The sequence below is a fragment of the Hetaerina americana genome, unplaced genomic scaffold (assembly GCF_022747635.1).
Source record: "Hetaerina americana unplaced genomic scaffold, ioHetAmer1.1.p SCAF_7, whole genome shotgun sequence".
Taxonomy (NCBI): domain Eukaryota; kingdom Metazoa; phylum Arthropoda; class Insecta; order Odonata; family Calopterygidae; genus Hetaerina; species Hetaerina americana.
Window position 1 is genome coordinate 13,003,448 of NW_027287316.1, and position 23,430 is coordinate 13,026,877.

The 23,430-nt window shown below is 42.6% G+C and overlaps 1 protein-coding gene across 1 annotated transcript in view; it reads left to right on the plus strand.

The window, feature by feature from the left end:
* Rpn3 (regulatory particle non-ATPase 3) overlaps nucleotides 1-20,099 on the plus strand; it is a 54,513-nt gene extending 34,414 nt beyond the window's left edge. Inside the window, exon 11 of the mRNA XM_071595110.1 lies at nucleotides 19,342-20,099. Coding sequence (XP_071451211.1) covers nucleotides 19,342-19,419 — 78 coding nt within the window. The 3' untranslated portion in view covers nucleotides 19,420-20,099. The remainder of the gene's footprint in view (nucleotides 1-19,341) is intronic.
* Nucleotides 20,100-23,430: the final 3,331 nt, after the last annotated feature.

Here is a 23,430-nt window from a genome sequence, read left to right on the forward strand (position 1 = left end):
TACCTCTGTATTTTCGAAAGTCAAATGACAATTATTTTTTCTCTTCAATCTTGAAAATCATTTAAATATAGTCACAAATCCTTATTAGTGTTTATGCAGTTGATTAAGAAGCTATTTCGTGCAAGGTTCATAGCAGAAAGAGTCCCCTGGACAAGAATTGAAGTATTATTCCACATATGAACCCGTCTTCCTGGCTTCCTACGTTAAAATAGGTTCAGGGCTGGTCATTGCTTTCATTATCCAACATTTTTGTTTAGGTACATGATGCATTAAACAACTCTATATCGTTTAAAAATATCCACAGTTATAAACCCGAGGGTTGGCTTGATAAGCGTGAAAAGTACCAAGTCTACCATCGTGTGAAATTAACATATTAGCGTAGGGGGGACAGTTTCTTTTTCTGTACTGCTTGTGGTATGGATGATCCGGTATCTGAAAAATCACACAGATTGAGCGAAGCTTAGGGTGCCCATAGGTGTCCAGAATCCAGAATCGAACTCGGGCCCTCCGGTCAGCAGCCCAGCGGTAAACCCACTACCATGTCACCCCGTTAAAAAATAATGAGAATGTAAACTTAGAATGAACATACCTATGGTCGTGAAATAATGTAAAATGAAAAAGCTAGGACCGTAAACTTATTATTAGTTTAAGGTCTTGGCTTTTTCGTTTTCCACAAACTAATAAGATAATTGAATCCAGAAGAGTTGGATTAATTAAAGAATTTCATCAGGATTCTGCTGGAAATATGCAGAATAGTGCGGACATTAGAAAAACAACAGCATATAGGTGCAAGAAAGGAGTTGATGATACTTACGCTTAAGCATTTAAGATCGAAATATGAAGCTTAGAGCTCAATGGATGGAACCGAAACATGGACTTGAAGCAAGAGGATGAGCTTGGATTAGATGCGAGTATGAAGAAGAATGAAGGAGGGAGATGGAGTTAGTATATGAAATCCGAAGAAGGTGGGAGAAGAGGGTACTGAGAGATAGTTGGATGCTGAACACCGTGATAGAAGTGAATATATGAGGTAAGAGAGGCACAGGAAGTGAGAAAAAAAGCGGCCTTTAGGACGGCTTGGAGGCAGGCGTAGAAAAATAAGAGAATAAGGTAGGGCCAACGACGAAGTTAACGCAATTTGTAGAACGCAGTAGTTCTTTATAAGGTCATCCAAAACCCTTTAATAGGTGAATAACCTTGAATGAAAAACGACAACTTCTTGAAAGAGCATCCTCGATGAAAAGTGAAATTTTCCCTCTCGAGAAAAAAATAATGGAAACATTGATTCAGGTTCATTTTCCTTATGTAGATGTGCGATATTGTGGTGTACTCACTGCGATTTGTTACGTCGCGATTATAATTATTTGCAAAATCGTTCTCCGCCGTAAAATAAAGGTGGTGACTTGACTAAACTGGGTACGTGCATTTCATATAGGTATCATTAGCCCACCATAGACATACAGTCCTTGGGGTAAGGTCAACATATTGTCAACATATCCAGCTCCATATTAAATGTGAAGTTTTCTTTCCATATGTAATGTGACGTGGTCCTTTTGATTACATATGCTTTAGATTCACCGACGCTTCACGGCATTCAGTTTAAACGTCTCGCTGCGATGAGTTCGCCCACATTGAATATCCCCAGCTCACGGTGTCCTCTTCCCTCATAATGGCCAGCCGTACAACGACTCGATTCATCCGACTTTGAACGGAATATGGTCGAAGGGCACGGTTAAGTGCCCTGAATTGTGGCACCCCTCTGGGAGGAGAACCACAAGTCCAGTGACATGGAAATCAGGGACGAGAGGAGAAAGGATGTGAGTTGAGAGGAACGATTCGAATGAAAGATTCGATTCAAATAAAATCACGTGACCAGATCGACTGAAAGTATCGTTCATTAAAATAAAAAAAATCGATTCTAATTCATCAGCGTCATCGATTCGAGTTTTGTTTTGCGAGAGTTCTCTCCAAGTTATCTCTGAAGTAATTGGAATACCTTTTCGTTTCTTCATATTTCCCTACGCTTTCATTTTCTTGCGAATCGATTTATCGCATTGAAATCAAAGTTAATCGGACGACATATCGAAGAAGACTACTATTTTTACGAAACGATGTATGAAATGATTTCTCGATGAGGATGCAGATCGATCATTTCCTCATATTTGTGTCCCATCCGGGGTATATCGCTTGAGATTAACGGTTTAAAAAAATCGAGAATCGATATCGGAGCGAAACCTTAGAATCATCCATCTCTGGATGGGAGGGTCTTTGGGGTTCGCAGGGTTTTGAAGAATTGTCACTTCGTGGATCCATAGCCTTCTTTTCATGTCGCTCGTAACCCTTTAATAGCCACCGTCTCCATCGCATTTCGCCTCTCACCCCTCCCCCGACTACCCCAAATGACCCCCTCCTCCCCCTTCCGACTCGGCTCCTGGTCTTCAAATAGATGCGATGTCCGTTGGACCGTTGGCCATTCGGCTCTGCCCCCTACCCACGACATTTTCCAATGGATGGGAATCAAAATGCCTGCCCTCTCCTTAGTAATCTCACCTTCCGTGCGAGAGTGGGACCCTGGTTCAAAACCGCGTCCTCCTTGAAGCAGATGGCCCTCTCCAAATGAGAAAGGGAGTGGAAAACATAATAATGTCAGCCGGGTCCATTGTCATGAACAGGCATTGAATGGCAGTGCAATAATGGGGTGCGGAGGTCGTAAGACGTTTTAGTGGGTGCCAGTTAATTTTGGTTGTGGCGCCTTTTACCTTTCCCGTAATTACACGTTATTTTCTGGTTTCATGAGCTCACAAATAATGACGCGGATGAGAAAAAGGAATCCGCCCCACACCCATAATGCATTGTCACGTACACGAAAAATTCGCTCGACATCGGCAAAAGGTAATGAACCATTGCACAGTTTCTTTGTGCGGTACACCACTCCTCGTCGAATGTATAGTAACAAACATGTTTCTGTGCATTATCACTTCGTCTTCTAGATACCAAATGGTAAAGTGACGTGAAAATGACGCATTACGTTCGAAGGAAACCACAATGGATTCAGCGGGGATTAATACGTGTTTGTCTCATAAAATGCCCTCATCCTGTCTAGTGGAGACGCCTACCGTTGAATATATTTTATTGCGTCTTTAGAGTTATGCTGTAAATAATTTAGTTATGAATTGATTATTCATGCGTAAAAATTGGTGAATTTTTCATTGGAACCTTTGCGGTACATAGTCGAATGCCCCTGTTTTGTTAATGCAAATATTTATACATTAATGGTATTTAGAGGTGTAACCCTGTGTTTCTGTTTTATCGCTTGCTGACATTTTTATGAGTGACGGCTCCATTCAGGCTTTGATATTAATGGTCGGTTGTCGTTACTTATTATTCCTCTATAGAGAAACTCCCAGCCTTGATTGCAATGAAATAGAATTAAAATATGATATTATTCTTAAAATGATTGGTGGAATAAAATAATTTTTCGTTCATAAACTTTCTTTGTTACATCACTGGCTTATAAATGTCAGTGATGTCATTCTGCTCTTCGTGTGTAACTTAAAAGCGTAGAACCAATACACTTTTCCCTGCGGAGTTCTCGCGAAATGGTTCTCCAGGTCAGAATTCCTTCTCCCAGCCCCTCAAAGTGTACACTTCCCGCATAACACGTGGCCCTCCAGTTTAGCCGCTTTCCCTCTCCACTCCCCCTGGCAAAATCCTTCCCTACCCCTTTTCATTTTGGAAAAGTCTGTAAAAGAACGGCGTGAAGAATTACACCGAGTCAATCCTGCGTATGAAAATGCTTTTATTGCGATAAACATGGGTGGAATAATTGCCTCGTTTTGGCATTTATTTTAGATTACTACCCAGAAGCACATAATATGAAATTTTTCAGAAGACCCATCGGTGTTCGTGTTTTTCGGGGCTACAGAGTCCACTGACAATCATGGCCCTGAGTAAAGCATCGGCAGCGAGACGACGGCGATTGAATTTTGTCTAGAATGAATGAGGAGAAGTTGGTTTTGGAGGGGATTCGATGATGCACTGCGATAAAACCGCAGTTATTCTAAAAACAATATGAATTCGGAATAGGTTCGTGTCTCTAAAAACCGTGAGCACCTTTCAATTCTCAATAGATCCGGTAGATCGACGATTCATTGGCAGTTGCAATCGTCGAATGCTGTTTTTTTACATTCGTGATGAATTAATACTGCCATAAACGTGGCTTATTTCGAATAGAAATTTTCTAAATGGCCGACCTGAAACTTTTACCTTGTCCGGAATCCCAAGATTTTACCTGCTGATGTTATTTTACATACGTATCTTATTGTGCGTTGTTCGTGGGCTATTCATATGGAGAAAGTTGGATAAGAACGCTCCTAATTTCTTAATATCGGTTTCTTTGTGATTGCTTTGAAATTTCATTGATTTCTGTCGGTATACGTATGTTGCGTTTCCGTGACTTGTTTGTGATTCAAAGGATATTTGAAGGCTAGCAACCTTCTTGCAGAATCGAATACCGTGTCTCTGCTCTCGTCAATCTCCTGCATTAATAAGTAATTGCCGCATCCTGACCTTTTAACTGGGATGTGTGCCATCCTTTCATATATGTTTATTGCTTCAGTTAAAAGTAATTTGTTACTGTCATAACCTTTTACTCTTAGTCTTTCCCATTCATTGGGCCGTACTAAATTCCATCTTCAATTCTATCTTGCGTTCTCCATTGCGTAAAAAGCTCATAAAAACTTATAATGACGGTGGAGGGAGCGATTTTTAGTGTATAAATGCCCTGCTATACGTTCTTACTCATCTCCATGCATCCCCAAGGTCGTTAGAAGCTGTCAGTCCTCCTCTTCACGCCATTGTTCCTGGAACGAATTTTAAGGGTCTCCTAATCAAGGGAGGTCCATCACGGACAGTCGTGACTGTTGTCTTTCATCACACGTCGCAGTCACTCAAGGGTTCCCATGATGAATATCCGAGTGCATGATCCGCCATGCTTTTTCTCTTCCTTCCCGTTTGATTTTCTGTAATGATTCGTGAAAACGACGCAGATGCATCGTGAAAAGGTGTCCGAAACATTGTAAATGAGGTGTCTCGCGAGTGAATGTCACCCGACAAGTGTTAGTTAGTTCGTGCTTGCGCAAAAAAATGTCGGCCACCACTGTTTCACCCACTTATTTTCCCGATGGCGAAATTTGACGGGGAGGCTAGGGTTGCCCTCCCCCTCCACCACCCTCCTCTCTCCGCTGCAGAACACGGCCGGCTCGCCTCGGAACGAGAAACTCCTCCTCCGCCTTCCTTCCTTCCCGTCCTCTCTCTCGATATCAACCAAGCGTGAGATTCGTTTACACGTACGTGAGGAGGTGGAAAAAAATACGCCGGCGGAACCGCTCGGGTTTTTTCCTTCCCGGTTGCCTTCGGTAGAGCGCTATTTACACACGCATTAAAGTGGCACCGGGAGGTCTCCCTGGTCGGCGGCACCTCTCGCGGGCCGGGCTGATCCCGCCCGCCCGGGGACGTGATTAATGAACGGGTCGAATTCCACCCTTTAGCTGCATCCATCCGCCCATCGCTCGAACCGGGGTCCGACGAGGGGGTTGACTGGTCGGGGTAAGAACTCTTTAAGGAGCTCTGCCGGTAATACCCGGAGTTTAAGATATGGAGAAATTCTCAATTAATAAGGCGAACAGTCTCTCTCAATCTGTGATTGTGTTGTGCTGGTGGCCATTTGACGAGACGAGATGGCAGATCTTCCTAACGCAGGTGCGCAATCTCAGGTAGAACTGTTTGGTAAATATGAATTATTGGGGCATAACGCTGACGCAGGAGGGAATTATATGAGATTCTCGCGTAGGCGAGGCCACATTGAATATTCGGAAGTGACTATTGGACATACCGATGTAAGAAATCCTTTTTCCTTAGCTCAGTTCTTGACCTCAGCAGTAGGGAGCATTTTGGGCGACAAATCGAACTGGCCGATAAATAATTACTGCGCAATGGCCACAATCACCAATTACTCTGGTGACTTACGCGTACATTTCAAACCATTTCCAGGTGTGTTGCAGGCTGATATACATACGTGGGTACCTAGATGTTATAAATACGGTGGTTTATAAAAATGTCGTCATGACCCCTTAAACTTTGAGTTAAGGAACCGAACATAAGGCAGTCCTCTGATAATTTGAGCTGAAATCGACGGTCCGTGATCGCAAACTGTGCAAAAGTGAAGGATCACGTTAATGATGGCGATAGCGATAAAGCGTGATTGAAGATCTGTGGTCGCGCCCCCTCCTTCCCCCCGAGAGATGACCCATTGTTGAGGTCATCATACTTCAATTGCAGTTAGTGCAGCAACGTAAACACAGCCGCTGCTTCTTCGAACGTGTTCTTGGGAATCCTACTACAGACCTTGGAAGATAAGGGGGTTCATCTTTTTTGGTCATCTTCCCTGATATTTATTTTACCTTGTGAATTATATTACGGTATAAAATCGTGTATTGACTGCAGTTGGAGTTTGTGAGCAGCCGTTTACTTGGAAATTTAGTAAAAAACATTGGAAGATCTAATTTTCGATTATCCTTTCGGAAACTAAATCAACTCACATTAAAATATTGGATTTCAAACACTTATGCCCTTCATTTCGTAGTTTAATAGTAGCTTTAGGGTAGGCGACCGACAGCTGAGGTCATTAGCGCCATTAGGGATGGATGGGAATGGAGAAAGAATGGACCGAAACTCGGCATCGGCATTGGCCTACTCTTAACGAAAGGCGCCAATGGGTCCACAATTTAGCGTCCCACCCGACAGACGGCGTACTCACTTTAGGTGATTTCCACAAAGCACCTCAAATAGTGATCGGGATACCACTGAAAAAGATCTGACATCTCCAGGATTTGAACCCGGGCCCCGTGGGTGGAGAGTCAGTTCGCTAGCCACCGCACCAATCCCCGCCTTAATTTCGTTCCCATTTTGATAAACAAAGTCAGAAACCTTGATTTTAGGTTTTACGGGAAACTCTTTTGTATTTACTCATTATATATTACTCGCATGTACTACCCTATCCTTACATACTTCCTTCGCCTCGGCCACTTAGGTACGTTGTTTCCCGTATGCTCTTTATGCTTCCATTAGTCTTCGTCATGAGATTCTCTTTAACCTCGTTCACCCGTAACTTTCTCAGTCTACCTCTTTCTCTCTCAAGCCCATCACTTGTCCCACATACATCCATTTAATGATTCTGCACTCATCCATTCTCTCAAATTGTCCAAATCTCAGTAGGACTCGAACTGAATGCTTAACCGCTGCTATGAATCTAGTCCGCTTTCTTCCATAGCTCCCTCCTTCATCCTATTTACATTTTTCTTTTTAAAAAACACTCCTCAATTGCTCCATTCCATCCGCATTTATTTGACATTTATTCTCATCCCGGTGTACCCTAGTTTCACATCCATACAGCAAGGTAGGGATGAGTAATTACTGTTACAGACACGTTCATTTTTTGCAGCCGTTGATTAACGTTCATTTTGCCCTTAATGCTACCTACAACCTTTCTGCCGGCCTTTCCTCATCAATTCTACCATCTTTCGCCGGCACTTAGTCTAAAAATACGAAATCATTGTTCAGTTATTTCGCCGTATAAACTCACTCAGCGGTCACTCTTCCTATTCTCCATATCCAACAAACGCAATTACCTTCGTTTTAAACACATTTTCCCTCAGTTTCCTTCTCTTCCCTTAATTCGTCTAAGATCGAATGTTGTTCGGAAAAAAATTACAGGTCTTGTTTTAAAATCACTTTGTCGAGTGAATCATTATTTTTTATAAATCCCTTGATGAATTTAAACTCTTAGCGCATAATGTTACTGGTCATCATACGACCCTTTACAGTACTCCCAGGGTTCGAGAAAATTTCAGAAATCATTTTTCATGTGCATGTAAATTAATAAAAACAAAATTCAATACGTAATCCGTGACGTACTTCAGCTCTTGTATGGATCATTAAATATGCAAATGAATCTTTGCCGAATCAGTGAATGCGAATTCCGCCTTGCTTATTGCAGCGCATTTCGCCAATTTCTGTTTTTATGTTAATCTTCAATTTTGGAGCTTGGTTTCTCATTTAAATTCCTTATTCTGCATAAACTAATAGCCCCAAATCCACACCCTCGCTGTCTTCCCGGTAAGTGTGGTCTCCTTTCATGAATCTTTCCAAAGTCATCAGTTTTTGGTTTGTCCCCAACCACCCCTCGTCTCAAATCCCACCAGCGCTGCTGGCGAGGAGGGGGTAGACGGGAGGGACGGAGTATTTGTCGTCTTGAGGCCGTGCATTTCATCAAAGAGAAATTCGACGGCAGGGCGTAAAACTTCCCTAGTCAGCGGGAGGGTGCCGGGCGAAGGAAAAAGGGTCTCCGAGAGTCTCTTTCCCCCCCCCCCACCCTCATCCCTCTTGGTTTTCGCGGATTAAGAAGAATCGGCAAGAGGACCCCCTCCGGCGGCGAGGTTACTAGATCACGGGCGAGGGACCCTAGCTCTCGTTCACGATCGCGGTGGTCCTTCCTGGGGCCGCCTGCCCGCCCACCTATCCTCCCCCCGCCTCCCGTCTCTCATACCCTTTTCCCACGAGGCCCACGACGATACGGCCCGCGAAGGAGAGTTTGTGTGTGTTTGTGTGGGGGTTTCCTTGGGGAAGAGCATTATCCCCATTGTTTTTTTGGGTCCGCCCACTTGGTCGTCACCGCACTCCACCGATATATCCCGTGATTGATCGTTCGGGAGAGGACAGGCCGGAGTGGTCAGTGGTTTTTTGGTGCCGGGGAACGAGCGCAACCCTTTCACGCCGTGTCGGAGGGACGAAAGGGATCGTGGGAAGGAGTCCTTGGCTAGTGGTCATCCCGCCAAGGATTACCACCGGCCACCGCTCACCTTCGATACGTCCTCTAGCCCCTTACCCCACCCCCATTCGAAGGATCCTTCCCCCACTTGCTCACAAGGGCTTGGAACCGATTGCCGGACCTTCCACTTCCTTCTCCTGCCGTGTGTTGTATGGCCTGTGCGCCTTCCCTTTACCTTTTGACCCATCGGAATGACGTGATCGGGACCCTTCTCTCTCTCCCGTCCCCTCCCCCTTCTATTGAAGGCCTCCAATGTGGTCCGAAAGGGTTCGGGAGGACGGGACTGCCCCAATGGGCCCGGTCCGCTCCAATCCTTGACCCTCGACGCTGGCCGGCCGAGTGAGGACGGCCATCTCCCCCACTTCCTCCCGCCGTCGTAAACTTCGATCCCCTTTTCATCTATCTATTAAGGTGTCCGGTGTATTCTCCCTTCCGATGTGCCCTTCTTCCCTTCACTCTATGGGAATCGAAGGCTCTGCCGGCTGTCGTCCTATCCGCATCAAGACGCCCCTAGGATTCCCACGACGACGAAAGGATTTTTGTCCTCGTAAAATTTTTTGCTTCATTTGAATATTCGTGTGTGTGTGTTTTTTCCCTCCCGTCCGCGAAGGATAGTCTTTCCGAGAGGGAGGCGTTCTCGATATTGTCGATTCATTGGGCGGAGATAGGTTCGGCGGAATTGCTTGCGTGGTTTTTGCTCGTCACCTAGACTTGCATGCATGCCAAAGTCTGCGGGGTTTTTGCCGCCCCCATTCCGGGGTTTTATATTGTTCTAGTGTCGACCTGGCCGAGGTCCCCGCGTCGGTGGGACAAAGTTGGATTTATTATTGCGGATGAGAGTAAGCTTCGATCGCGTGCTCACGCATGAGAGTCCGATTTAATGGCGTTCGAGGCATTCATTCCACGCCTCCGTGAACCTTTTGCATTGCTTGCGTCACTTTCCGAGGAATGCCTTGCCTGTGGATGCAGGGCTATCTCAACTCGATGAGTGTGTTTCAAGTTCGGAACTACGAAGTTTAACTAGTTAAAATCTGCCAGTTAAACGTGACCACATTCTAAAAAATATTAGTTCATGGTCTTGAATGCTATTACAAGTCAGCTGCAATCGTGGAGATTATGGATACTTTTAGACTTCAGGGACAGCAAGTATTATTTTCGGTAAAATCCGTAAAGTCGCGAAAAGTCACTTGAACATAAAAAAGTGCATTTTTGGGTGACAATACGATTTTAGTAATTTTTTTCTTGGCGACGGATCCTATTACGACTTGAATTGTTATAAATTTTTAAGGAGTCGAGAGTTCGCGCTACATTCATTCCTCATGCATGAGTCATCCTAGCTAACCCTAAAGGGTTTCTTAATATACCCGTGTGAAGATGTTCTTTGTTTGAATTATTAGTAAAAAATAAAGCTGCATGTTGCCATGATCGTTCTCTTTTTCATTTAACTTCTGTAATCTCCAATATGACTGGCTTAGAGCAATACTAGTCGCCGTTAGTTTGTGTGCTTTGGGCCAACTTTTTCGTAATTCTCATGTGGAAAAAACTCAAATTTTGGCTTCAGAATCTGGAAAATATTCGGAAAAAGACGACATGCATTGAAATCCCAGATATTACTGCCTTACAGCAAAGTAAGATACGAATGCCAAATCCTCGCGCTAAGAAATAGAACTACTATATTTCTTGCAGCTGATGACAAAAAGACGGCGAATGCTTTAATTAAATTTCACATTCCGTGTAAAATAATTGTCTCTTCAGGACCAGGGAATGGCACGTACAGGGGAGCCGAGCTAGGCACCTTGTTGCCCCTAGGTCCCTTTGTTCGAAAACATATTTAAAAGTATTTCTCCTCGAACAAGTCGCGATCGTAGTCAAAGAGGAAGAAATACTCTGATACTTTAATAACCTTTAAGAATCCTACTTCTAAACGAACCTACCCGTGTTACCCGTCTACATGAAAGTATAAATATGGCACCACAAAATTGTCTAAAAAATAAAGTTCGATTTGTACGTTGAGAGCCAAGAATAAAATGTAGCCTTTTTCTTCTACTTAACTAAAATCTTCGTAAGTAGTTTTTTGTTTAAAATATGAGAGATTGCTATGCTTTGCGCTCATTGTTGATGAATTTATTTATCGTAGGATTGTATTATTCATATATTGTACGATTGTAAGCATGCGAAAAAGCTCAAAACTCTCTCCGGGCCATGATACGAGACTTACATTTCTTTCGTGAAATTATTACTTTACGTAAAACAAATGCCATCTTATTATCTAATGCGAGCTATGATTGCATATATCTAAACCTCTTGCAAACTGCTCAGAGGATTTCCATGATGCATCAAATCTTTCATTTAATGGGCGTGAGAAATTCATTGAGTTAGGCCTAATCTCTGGGAAAGTTTATTTAGAGGCTGGAATCAGGGGTGCGAAAAGGCAGTAATCGTGTATGAATGTATGTAAATAGTTTAGCCACAACGCCTCTAAGCACTTTCATAAAACTTCATATACAGAGGTTAATGGTTATGAGAAATTAATTGTGCTAGGTTTCATCTTGGGTAAATTTCACTCAATAGGTGGAAGATTGCTAGTTGGCAGTAAATGTGTTAAATCAGTTTGTAAATATTTTAGCAGGATGTGCTCAAAGGATTTTCATCAAAATTCGCATCTTACTGTTTTTGCGCATGAGAGTCATCGATTCATCCTTGGAAAAGTTAATCTGTTTTGCCAAAACTGCTGCGAAGTGCGTAGAAAACGCATGGTAAATGTACAAGAAGTCGGAACCTCGGCTACCTTCGTTTTACTTCATGCCATAAACCTCCTCTACTGTGTGCCATACGTTTGATTATCGAGATGTTTTAATTTTATAGTTATTTTTTCTCGATGAGAGAAAAAGTTACGAAACAGTGAAAAAAGTCCCGAGTTATAATGAAATTGAGTTTTTAAAGTTCCAAATTCGCTTAAGTTAATTGGATTAGGCTATTTTGAGTTAAATGAAGCCACATTAAAAGTTGGGTGGTTTTAAAAAATGGATCTTATACTAATTTTGTAGCTAGTAATTATAATAGTTTTTTTCTTGAAACGCCGACTGATGATTTATATGAAGTGAGGCGAAAATACCGTTTTCAGGCGTGAGAAAGCGGTCTTGATTGGCGTAAGAGTCATTACGTTTCGTTTTTGTTGAATAAATAAATAAGTTGAATGGAAATCTTTTGTTATTGTGTTGGGAATATTTGGAAAGTTAGAAAAAAATAATGATTAAAAAAGGTGGCCGTGCTAATTCATTTTGGTTCCTAAGAATTTTTATGGTTTGGAATTCATTTAGTTTTTTAGCGCGAGAAAACGATTCAGCTAGGTTAAGAGTTTGGGAAAACACGTTAAAGGAAAATTTTTAATATCGCTAAGAGACAAGTTAGTTAATATTTTTGTCATTTACCGCATTCTACGGCATATAAAACGCAACCAAATTTTAGAAGGACAGAATTAAGTAAAGAACGATTTTTACAGTTCGGCATTTCACCTTACCAATGGACTCATTGAAATGCATCGTCTGGTACTAATTTGATTTAATTGATGCAATCTAACATATTAATTTATATTTCTAAGGATTCTACACAAAAGCCATCGTGAAGCTGTAGGTTAGCTAGTGATACCGTTTGGGAAAACATTCCCATGTAGTTTACAATTTTTCTCACTCATTTGATGTGCACTTTATTTTTAATTTTTCCATGAATACAAATCTGGACCACGGAACACGTCCGTCATGAGGGGTTAAAAGTAATTGGAACGTACTTGTATTACACGTATGCGCATTCATTTCGTACGGTTATAACCAATCTTCTGCTCACCGTTAGGTGCAATTGTTAGTAGTTCGAGTTGAGAGTTCAGAGAGTGAGGGAATTGTGTTCACACCTGATGTGTCAAAAGATGCAAATGGTTCTAAGAATAGAGCGAGGAAATTGCATCAGCGACTTTAGGAAAGATCCTCGTAATTGTATTGTTATTTCGAAATGTCCATAATTGGATTTTCCGCGTTTCAATTTAGTTTTCATGTAATGCATATTTCTACTCAGTTAAGTGACCTGAGCTCTGCGCAGTGATATTTATTTCGCAGTGGTCTTCACTATTACAGAGACGTTGGGTGACCGGCCGTGGTCCAGCGCGGCGCCACGATCGCAGTGTGTTAGTTTGCTGCTCTAGTCGAAGTTGCTGTGTTTTAAGCGATGATTTAATTTATTTTGTGATTTATTTTAGAGTGGTAACCTACAGGCTGAAAGTCGATTAGAAATATCACAGAACACGTATTAAAGTAATTTCTCATTGGACTACTTCGTAAAATGTCAACGAAAGAGCGAGAAATTGCAATTTAACGGGAATAACGCCTTTAAAATATTAATAAGTCGATCGAAGACGAGGTTCCAGAGCTTTTCCAATTCTAATGCTAATATACTCTGCCTCGCCTTGACTCTCCTCCGTAAGAAATATGTTCTTAGAACTACGTGAAATATTATTTTTATAGTTAATCTACCAGTTAAGGTGGGTTTCGGATTATTGGGGAGAATGTTCGGCAAGTAAGAAAGGGGTGGGAATAGAAAAGGGATGTTGAACGAAATGAAGGGAGGAAGGAAGTATACGGAGATGAAAGGGGCTTGCTATTGAGTAGAATTTTTATTTGCGTTTTGTTAGGAGAGACAAGAGAATTATTTATTTGCTAGTTTTTGTCATTAATTTGAAAAAGAACGAACAATTTTCCATAAACATCTGTGCAGCAAGTTTCTCCTCCAAATTACAATTAGTTAATTAGCATTAAGCTTGTATATTTTTAACATGCGTATTATCTTTGAACTTGATTCACGTGGGATTCACTTTTCTGAGATATCAGATAGTGGTGCAGCGTAATGTGCCAAATGAAATTTAAATTACTTGCAATAAAAAATAGCCAACTATCGTATGCGAAAATAGGAAAAATTCACGTCCTTAAAGAAGAAAGCTTTCTGCTGAGTGACTTGGGACAGCCGTTGTGTTTTGCGTCTTTCAATAGTTCTTCGTGGGGGCAAAAGGGTAAGCCAAAAAATATCGTCCCAATTTGTTCAATTTTGCCTTCAATATTTCGACTTCCGTTCCGTCACAGGCTTTTATTGGAGGCATCGATCCATAGTGAATTGCAGCTCCAACACTTCTTTATTCCCTGAAAACATTTTTTTAGTGCGTTATCAAATTTTTAGTCGAATATTCAAGTGTGTCATTCAGCTTGGTAGATACCCTAAATTGTTCGAAGTGGAATATCTCGTGGAATCTTGCAGTCATGAAAGGGCGTTATTGAAGGGAAAAACACAGCAATTCCAAAAACTAATTTCATTTACGTCTTAAACCTTCGTTGCAGGCTTAAGATTCTATCTTGTAGCAAAACCTAGGTCGGAAATAAAATTTTAAGTTTGGAACCAGCGGAGTGTTTTCTTCGATTAATTTTCTCATACAGTTCAGTTGATTACTTCGATATCCAATGCAATTGGAACGAATAACTCGCTGTGGTTGACGACCGCCATTTTCGATGCCGGTGTCGACTCGTGCGGACACCAGGGCATGTATCCTTTGACGCGTCGAATACCACGAGCGCGAGGAAGTGCACGCATTTCTCTCTTGGTTGTCGAGACCCCCTTCGCTGCTGCCGGGAGGTTGTGTCCAGTCGGCGGCCATTTTGCTCGTCCACCTTCTCACCCCCTTCTCCCACCTTTCCGTGGACCCTTCCCCCCTCCATTTCCGACCTCCTCCCCGCACTTCCGAAAACTCCTCGTCGGCTCTGACCCTCCGCTTCCCTCGGCCGCGGGAGCATCTGCTCTTTTTTTTACGCAACCTCCTCTCCCTCTCGCACTGACCGCTGTCCGGCACTATTTCAAAACCCTTTCGGTCCCGCGGCTCCAGTGGCCGGCCTCACCCCGGACCCTTCCTTGACCGTTGATCCGCTCCTCTCCCGTCCCTCCTCCCTGGACCCTCTTCCCGTCACACACACTACACCTCCCTTGGATTTTTTTTTCCTTCTGCGGTCCTTTCCAAACACGGCACAGTCACGCGTGCGTGTCTCCGTCCGCCCAAACCCACTCCTCCCCACGTCGCCGACTTGTGTCCTCCGCGACTCCTGCGATTGTTCGAACGGAATAAATTAAAATTTCCATCCCCAAAAGGGGTCGAGGGTGTTTTGTGGAATAATTAAGCGAGGGGGGCTCTCCACGCTGGGGCGGTGTCTTCCAACGACTTTTTCCACGATCGCGAGCCGCGCGGAGAGAATTTCGTGAGCGCTGGCGTCCCGAGGTGTATCCCTCGCTGATTCCTTGTTTACGAAATTACAAGTGTCCCATTAAAGGGTGCAGTGGAAAACGATTAGCTTATAATTTCGGGGGTCGACTTTATTTTAAGCTGTCCTCAAGGAAGTAGCAATCTGTGCATACTACATGAAAATAAATAAACAAATTATTTTATTTAATTTTCTATGAGTCAATTTTTACCAATTTCATAAAGTAGTTACGTGTTGTGCAGGTTTGCTCGGAAAACTTTACGCCAAATTAATGAATGCACCATAAATTACACTGTTGCCGAATTGAATAAGAATTAGAAGAACGGAATAAACACTTATTCAATCCATATTTCGCAGACCCTTCGTGTTATTCTACGTGTAGCGCACTTCACACTTTATCCAAATTCATGTTTATTGTGAGACCCGAATAGAATTATAGAATGTGAATAGCCTCATCTTAGAATCTGATTTTCGGCTTACTACTTTTAAATCAGTACGATGCATTTTATTAATGAATACATTTTTATTTTTTAAAATATTTCGTGGCTTTGGCAACTCTTAAAGGGTGTAAAATATTCGTTTGCATTTTAATTCGTTTTTATCAAATCGTAAGGGATTTAAGAAATTTAATTTTTTTCCAGAATGAGTCGATAGTAATTAAAGATGGAAGTAAAGTAGAGTTTGAAGCAAGTCTTAGGAAATATTTTCTGACGATCAGGTTATTCCGTTACTGATCAGTTTCCCAGAGCTTCGTATGGTGACAATATTTTCGTCGTAAGAAAACATAGCATCAATTTGATTAATGTTGGATGAAATAGTTTTTTTGGCCTCCATCATCAGTAATTCAATGCATGTCCATTGGCAAACCTTATTCGAGTTGTTCAGTACTCAATTTTCAGTCGTATTATTTGGGGTTATTTTCTATTTCTCATGGTGAGTGTCCGGCAGGAAATGGCGCTCAAAGCGAGATAATTGCGTAAGTAAATGTACGTGGATGCTAGGACCGGATTGCGTTCCCCTTTGCAAACTTTTCCCTTGGTTTCCTTGGGGCTGAGGGGCATTGGTGATGGCGAAAGTCAGCCCAGAGGCGCTCGGATTTAAAGTTTTGTCTGGTGGGACAATGTTCTAATCACCGAAGTCGATGAAATTATAATATTAAATTTATGAATTGAGCCGTGGTTTTTGGAACCAACCATTTAAAAAAAAAACAATTTTTCATTTTTTATCATAAGACTCGTATGTAATTATCTCAGTTTCAATCATGACATTTTTGCCGTTATTTGTAAGCGTATAGTGGTCCTAAGTGCTTAGGAGGCCTTGTGGGATATTTTAACAAGTGTGAAGACTGGCGCGGCGTATTTATTCGATTATGTTCGCGTAATTTTCATTATTGACTGATTTTCATCACTACTCTTCACACTATTCGACGGTCTTCTCTCACTATGCCAGTGACTGCAGCTCCGGGGCCACCTTCATTTGAAATTGTCTCGCCTCATTTCGCACCATTTTCTAGCCGTGCTATAAGGAATGGAGTACTTGTCAAATACCTCTTCTAACATTATTTAGACCCTGGATGACGATTTGTTCAGGCGAAAGCGAAATTTCAATATAGCTTTGCGTGTTGCCTTTATCGCAGCCTTAGGCGAAGTTGGACGTGTTTCAACTTCAACGGCAGCCGCTGGCGCAATATTAGAGTTTAATCCATGTATTTTTCAGCTCATGTGCATTACGCATTAAGTTATCAATTTAACAGAACTTATTTATCAACTTATTTTTTTTTTAATTTTATTTTGGGAGGTATGAATATAAAACTAAAGCTCTTACTTTATTTCACACCTCTCGTGTTCTAACAGCTAACTTCGTCCATTGTTTTCTCTCGGGCAAATTCGGTAATTTAGATGACAATGTCCCGAGCTCGTTCATCGGATTTTCGGAATTCTTCCGCGACCTTTTGGAAAACGCCGTTCCTTTTCTCGTGTGTTATTTCGTCATTGTTGGATGTCCATGCCGCTGCATCGTCCGACTTGAGATGATTTTATTGGGTTGGTGGGTGTGGGAGGAGGAAGGCTGTGGAACGTCTTCGGGAATAATATAGTTATATCATATTGTGTCCTCAGCTTCCCAGAGTGATTTTCTTCGTATGGTATCGTTATTATCGTAGTTTGATTGGGTAAAGCTTCGAAGTGTCGAATGACCAGATGCGGTTTTAACCTGCTTTAAACTAAAACTTAAAGTATTTTCCGAGGCGTAGTCTCAAAGAGGACAACAGAGTTTTACAGGTCAGACATTTTAAATTTTCTCTAAAATTCTCCCGGGTGGCATTTATGGAAAATCACGCGTGTTGAATCCATTGGTCCATGTTCCGCTGTCCGCCGACGTGGGTACTTTAAGTTGCGGCAGCGCACGGCAGGTGGCGATTCTACTTGGTGCGTTTGAGGTGAGAGCGTACGCCTCTCGATTAATGCTCTCCCCTAGCCTTCGCTCCGATCCCCCCGGGATACCCTGGCGGAGCGGGCGAGGGGTGCCGGCCATCCCTGCGTTCTCGCTCCCCTTCCCTCCATGCGGCATTGCCGTGCGTGGAATCCACGGCACCAGGGGACGAGGTATCCGGGCGGCAGATCCCCTCGCCGCTGACCCCCGTCCATCGCGACCCTCACCCCTTTGAGCGCGCACCCTTCCCTCACTCACTCCCCCCTCGGCTGACCGCTGTCCACCCAGCCCAACTGTTGCGTGTGGGAACGCGGACCCCCCGGCAGGGGCGATCTCGGAGGGGTCGCGTCCCCTGCGGAGATCTCGTGAGACCCCAGAGGGGACGGGATGTGGGTCCGGGTTTGACCGGTGGCCATCCCTACCCCCCCCTCTCATCTCCGCGACCCCCTCGCCTCGCCCTGGGTCCCCCCCTGGGCTGACCCCTCGACTAGAGAGGGTCCGGTCCCGTGCGTGCCTCGATCGCTCTGGGTGCCGATGGACCGGGGTCAGGGATGGTGGATCGGGGGGAGGGAGGGGGAAGTCAGGAGATTTTCGTTCGCCTTTGTTTCCTCTGAACCACTCGGTCCGAAATTCTCACCCCTTCCAATCGCTGCCGAGGAACCACTTCATTTTTTTCCCCGTACTGCGTCGTCCGCTCGCCAAACGATTGCTCCCGACCGAAATCCGCACCTCGTTCCCCATTCCCGTTAATTGAGTCGATTTTTCAATTTTTTTTTCCTTCCGCGTCCGACTCCTCCGTTCAGGTTGTCCGTGGGAGAGTTTCCCCCGGGACAGTTGGAGGTGGCCCCTCGGACGGTGCTAACCCTTTTTCGCATTTCTTCCTCGATTGGTTCAAAGCTGTTAAATGGTAGCGTCCAGGCGATGGGAATGGACTTGGTGGATGCATCCGAGCAGGGTGGCTGGGCGCTTTCCGGAGGTAATGCATGCTTCGAATCTAGCGAGCGTTTTTTTACTTCCATTGCGTAGTTTGGCGGTTGATTAATATTCGTTAAGGATCTCCATGTGCTAAAACGGTCGGCTTCACCTCCTACCGCTTTTCCTATTTCGTTGTTCAAGTTTTGATTTTCTGAGGCTATGGGTGTTTCAAATTTATGGGTCGGAGCGGAAGCATTGGAATTTTTTTTAATGTCTGGTTAGAAGGAATCTCGATTGTGCAACGGCTGTAGGATGACTCTTGTAGCACTACGAAAGTGTCTATCGAAGGTGAGAAGGTGAAGCGTAGGGAATAAGGTTCCTTTATCAGCCTGTAAGTATTGAATGTTCATTTATTACAGATACTTAAGTGATACTTGGTATTTTTATTAAAAATGATTAAGAGACACTTTCGGATCGTGTCGGAAGTTAACTCACCATGGCGGCGTTCATTTTTGTGAAAGACGAAAAATGAACTATCACATTTGTTCGTATGTCGTATGGTAAAAATGTCCTCATTTATTTATCCTCCGTTATTTTATTGGTCATTGGAGTTTATTTATTGGCTGATGATGAAATGATTGTGTTCAGAATCGAAAGTTTTTGATTGGAAACTCGGCCATTTTGAAACCGTCTGGTCCGTCATCCCTTGTATTTTTACGGCTGCACCTGCGTGGACAATTTTTAGGTATTTGGATGGAAGGTGCAATAAAGTTGGCAGGGGGGGGGGAATAAATTTCCATTCTAATTTGTGTTTTTTTTCAGGAGCGGCGGGAGAGGGAACAGCAAGATCTGGAGCTGGCGAAGGAAATGGCGGAAGAGGAGGAGGACGGTTTCCCTTGAAGGGCCCCGCGGCGAAGGCACCACCACCATCCCTTCCCCGTCCCTCCTTCAGCCGCCGCCCCTCCGCCGTCCTCGCCCGGGACACCCCAAACTCAACAGCATCGTTGCTTACATGATGTGAACTCTTGCTCCAGTCTCCAAAAACAGCCGACCAGTGCCTCCATCGCTCCAAAAGCTTTTCGTTCCACTTGTTCGCGTTGTAATATTCGTCGGGCCTAAATCGCTCTTTAGTGTTAATTTTTTGATATCCGTGAATTCTCTTTGTCTTAATAATATGTCACTCACAATCGTCTCCTCATTCTCTGACGGCGAATATAGAAAGGTAATTTTTGTTCATAAATCTCAAATTGCGCTTCTAATTGAAGGAAAGGTTGAGGTGTGGCTTGCAGTGTAATTTCTCTTCCGCGACCGTTGTTTTGTTCTCTTTCTTATGCAGCAACAGGAAAAGGCGAGGCTCGTTTTTTTCCTTCCTCAAAAATGTTTTCCCTTAGCAGTTTTTGGATACTTGAATTATACATGCGTTAATTCGTTCTACATGGTATTATCCGATTCGTAGTGGTAATATTTGATTTGATAATTTTTAATGGTTTCTGTAATATTTGTTTGTCAATGAATGTTCTTGACCTGGAGGAAATGTTTGCGAATGGAACTCAAATGAAAAATAAAGTACTTGCATCATTTGTTTAAAATTGGTAGGAAGTGCATCATTTCTGTGACGAACCAAACCCACTTTCCATTCGTGAAAACTTGCCCAAAATAAATACATTTATCAGTTTTGTGTCCATTAAGCGTAACCAGAAGTGTCTCTCTAGCTCTCTTGGCTCGCTGGTGTGATAGTATTATGTGTTGAGATTGAGATCATATCATACTTGAGATTGCAGCTAATTGTACTTGAAGTGAATGCACTAATTTGTTGACCTCCCTCACCCTAGGAATTATTCAAGCATTTTTTATCATTGTGAACCCTTGATCTTGTAGTACCTTCTCTCACACGAAGAAACCTGACAGTTTTCGCCGACTACTGGGTATACCTTTTTGTTGCAAAAATAGAACTTTTTATATTATGTCAGTTTCATTACTCTTTCCGATAATATTAAGATTTGAATAAGCATGCTTGATCTTCGTCGCGCTGTTTTGTTTTCTTATGTGCGAGGACTGTGAACTGGCCCGTCTTTCGCTTCTCAAGAAAAATACCAATTGAGCCCCATATAACTTTTTTTTAACCTCTTTTTATGGCATCTTCTGTAGGAATTTTCGCCCCACCATTCCTCAATGGCTAATTATGGAGATGTCGGTATTTCTTTTGAAAAAAAATACTAAACCTGTCGTTAATTTTGGTGTTAAGTCCCAATTTTTTTCGAGTGGCTCCTTTCTTTACAGAGACGTTTTTGGTTTAGGAAAAACGATTGGAAATGGAATGCTGAAATTCTCGGAACGTGCCATGAATTCCTGTATTACTTTCCTGTGCTTGAGTTTTTTGTTCATGATCAAGTTCGGAATGAGCATGGTGCACAGATTATATTTATTGGAAAGTGTTACAAGTTAACAGTTCGCCAGGTGTTAACATACACTCAATTCACAGTTATACATGTAATTCACTTTGCATTTTCATTATGCATGTATTACATCGATGCATGAAATTTCACGTGCATGCAATTAATGTATACGTTTTTTATCGTATTTTTGCTGTTTTTATCTGATACATTTTCTTTTTTTTTATATTTACGCTGCTTGGAAGGGCTCTAATAGTTCTGCAGGTAGACGGTTCCAGCCAGTGATGGTTTTGTTGAGAAGTGCAAATTTTTTAATATTACTTCTTTGCGCCGGGCATCTCACCTTGTATTTATGGTCGTTTCTCCCTATAAAGTTGGATTTCCGACGTCCCTCCTTAATTCTCCCCAAGCTCTTTCTCCCTTAATCGCATCGAACCTTCCAAGGAGATATCTTCTTTTTCTCCTAATATGTAGAGATTCCCAGCCTAGTATTTCTAACATTTCTGTCGCTCTTGCCGGTCTCCTCTGCTTCCCCAATGCATATCTGGCAGCTTTTCTCAGTACCTTCTCCAGTTTTGCTTTGAGACCCACTTCGTTAGCTATACTATGCTGTCGCCTGAGTGATAAATGATCCTTTCTTTGTATCAATCAAGGGGAGACGTCGGCATTCATTTATTCTGCATTCGGAGAAATTGTTAAGGAAGAGTTCAGAGGCGCGGGAAGATGTGAAATAAAGGGTTTACTTCAGAGGTATATGAACTTTGAAATTCGTGTATTCAACTTCTCAAGATTAACGCCGAGTCGCGTGTGGTTTCTGTTTGCGCTGGTCTTTGTGTCAAATTTGCATTTTTCCTCTTTTCGCGTTGCGGGCCGTCGTGGTCGATGTCCGCAACCCTGGCCGCGTCCCCACTCCGGGCTCCACGGCACGGCGGTTACCTCTGACATCCCAGCGTCTCCGGTTTTTGTGCGTGCACTGCCTTCCCGACATAACCATGGAAGACCCGGGGGTGGGGGGCGAGATGGATTCTCCCGTCCTGTTTTCCTCACTTCCCCCTTGTACTTCACCTCGCCGACCCCGCCATCTCAAATTCCTCCCTTATTTCTTCTCCTTACTGGTCCTCTCGGAGATTTTGATACCCGAAAAAGAATAATAATTATGCGCGATATAAGCACGATAATCACAGTTTTATCATCGTAAATGGTCATATGTCATGATTAACGATAAAGTGATGATGTGGCCTGTCGTAAGAACATTCTGTTGACCGAAATCTTTCCTATAACGGCAGGCTTGGTTCATGGCTTTTAACCGAGGGGTTAGGATATGGTTTCACGTAGTTATTGGTCTTTATCGTCCCTTCCTCCCCTTGCATCGTGTCATTCCGTCACCCCTTATCGGAACTGCCATGGGATATCATGTCATCTACCAAATTCCCATTACCGATCTGGATCTTCTTGCTGGGGAATTGGTACCGCGAAAAATATTAACTTCTTACTTTCTCGGCAAAGGCGGCTGATAGTACCAAAATCTGATGTAGCAAACCTTTCGGGAGTGGATTAAGGATAATGCTAATAATCCCTTGTGGCCCCTGCCGGAATACTGATCCGATTGGTCATTTGTATCATAAAAAGGAACATCTTCTTCAGAATGAGGTAGTGGGATGGAATGGAGACCGTTGACAAATCTTTGATTCTCCAATGCACCCATTAGGTACTTACCCAATTTCTTACATGGAAGGTTAGACGCCATCTTGAAGAGTGTACACCTGGGAGGTACTGCCGCGTATGGAGCCATGTCATGATGCATAAGTAGCGACGCTTACATTCAATTTGCTGCAAAAGTGTAGTATACTCTAAGCAAACCATTAAACAGCATTTCGAACAATTTTATAATGAATTGCTCAGTTTCTGAAGCGTAAAAATTATATGGGTTAGATATGATGAATATTATAATTAATTACCGCGGTTGTCTCCAACTATGCAGGTGTTTCTTGAATATTTCTAAAGTGTTTAATCTCCGTTATTTTTCTCTTTGTTCTTCCAATTTTGGTTCAAAAAAATTACTTCTGTAGATCAGAAATTTTCCATTCTATTATTTAAATGTTTTAAGGTGTATTAATCAAATATAAGTTTTATATGTTGCCACATATTTTAATATATACACATGTGGGTATATATATAGACGTGTGTATATATATATACATGTGTATATATATATATATATATATATATATATATATATATATATATATATATATATATATATATATATATAAATTTAATATTCTGGGTGCTTTTTATGCAACAATTCAATATTCTCTCGCATTCCTCATCGTGTTCAGATGCGTACCACCCGCAGTGGGTGTGGGAGCGGGATTTTGATACCATGCCTTCATGTTTGTGGCTCAGGAGTGGTTGATTACCCAAATTATTTTGCAGAGGACGTGAATTTATTTGAACCTGAAATTCGTATCAAGTTTTGTCGAAATTATAAGTGTAAATAATAACAACCTCGACATTT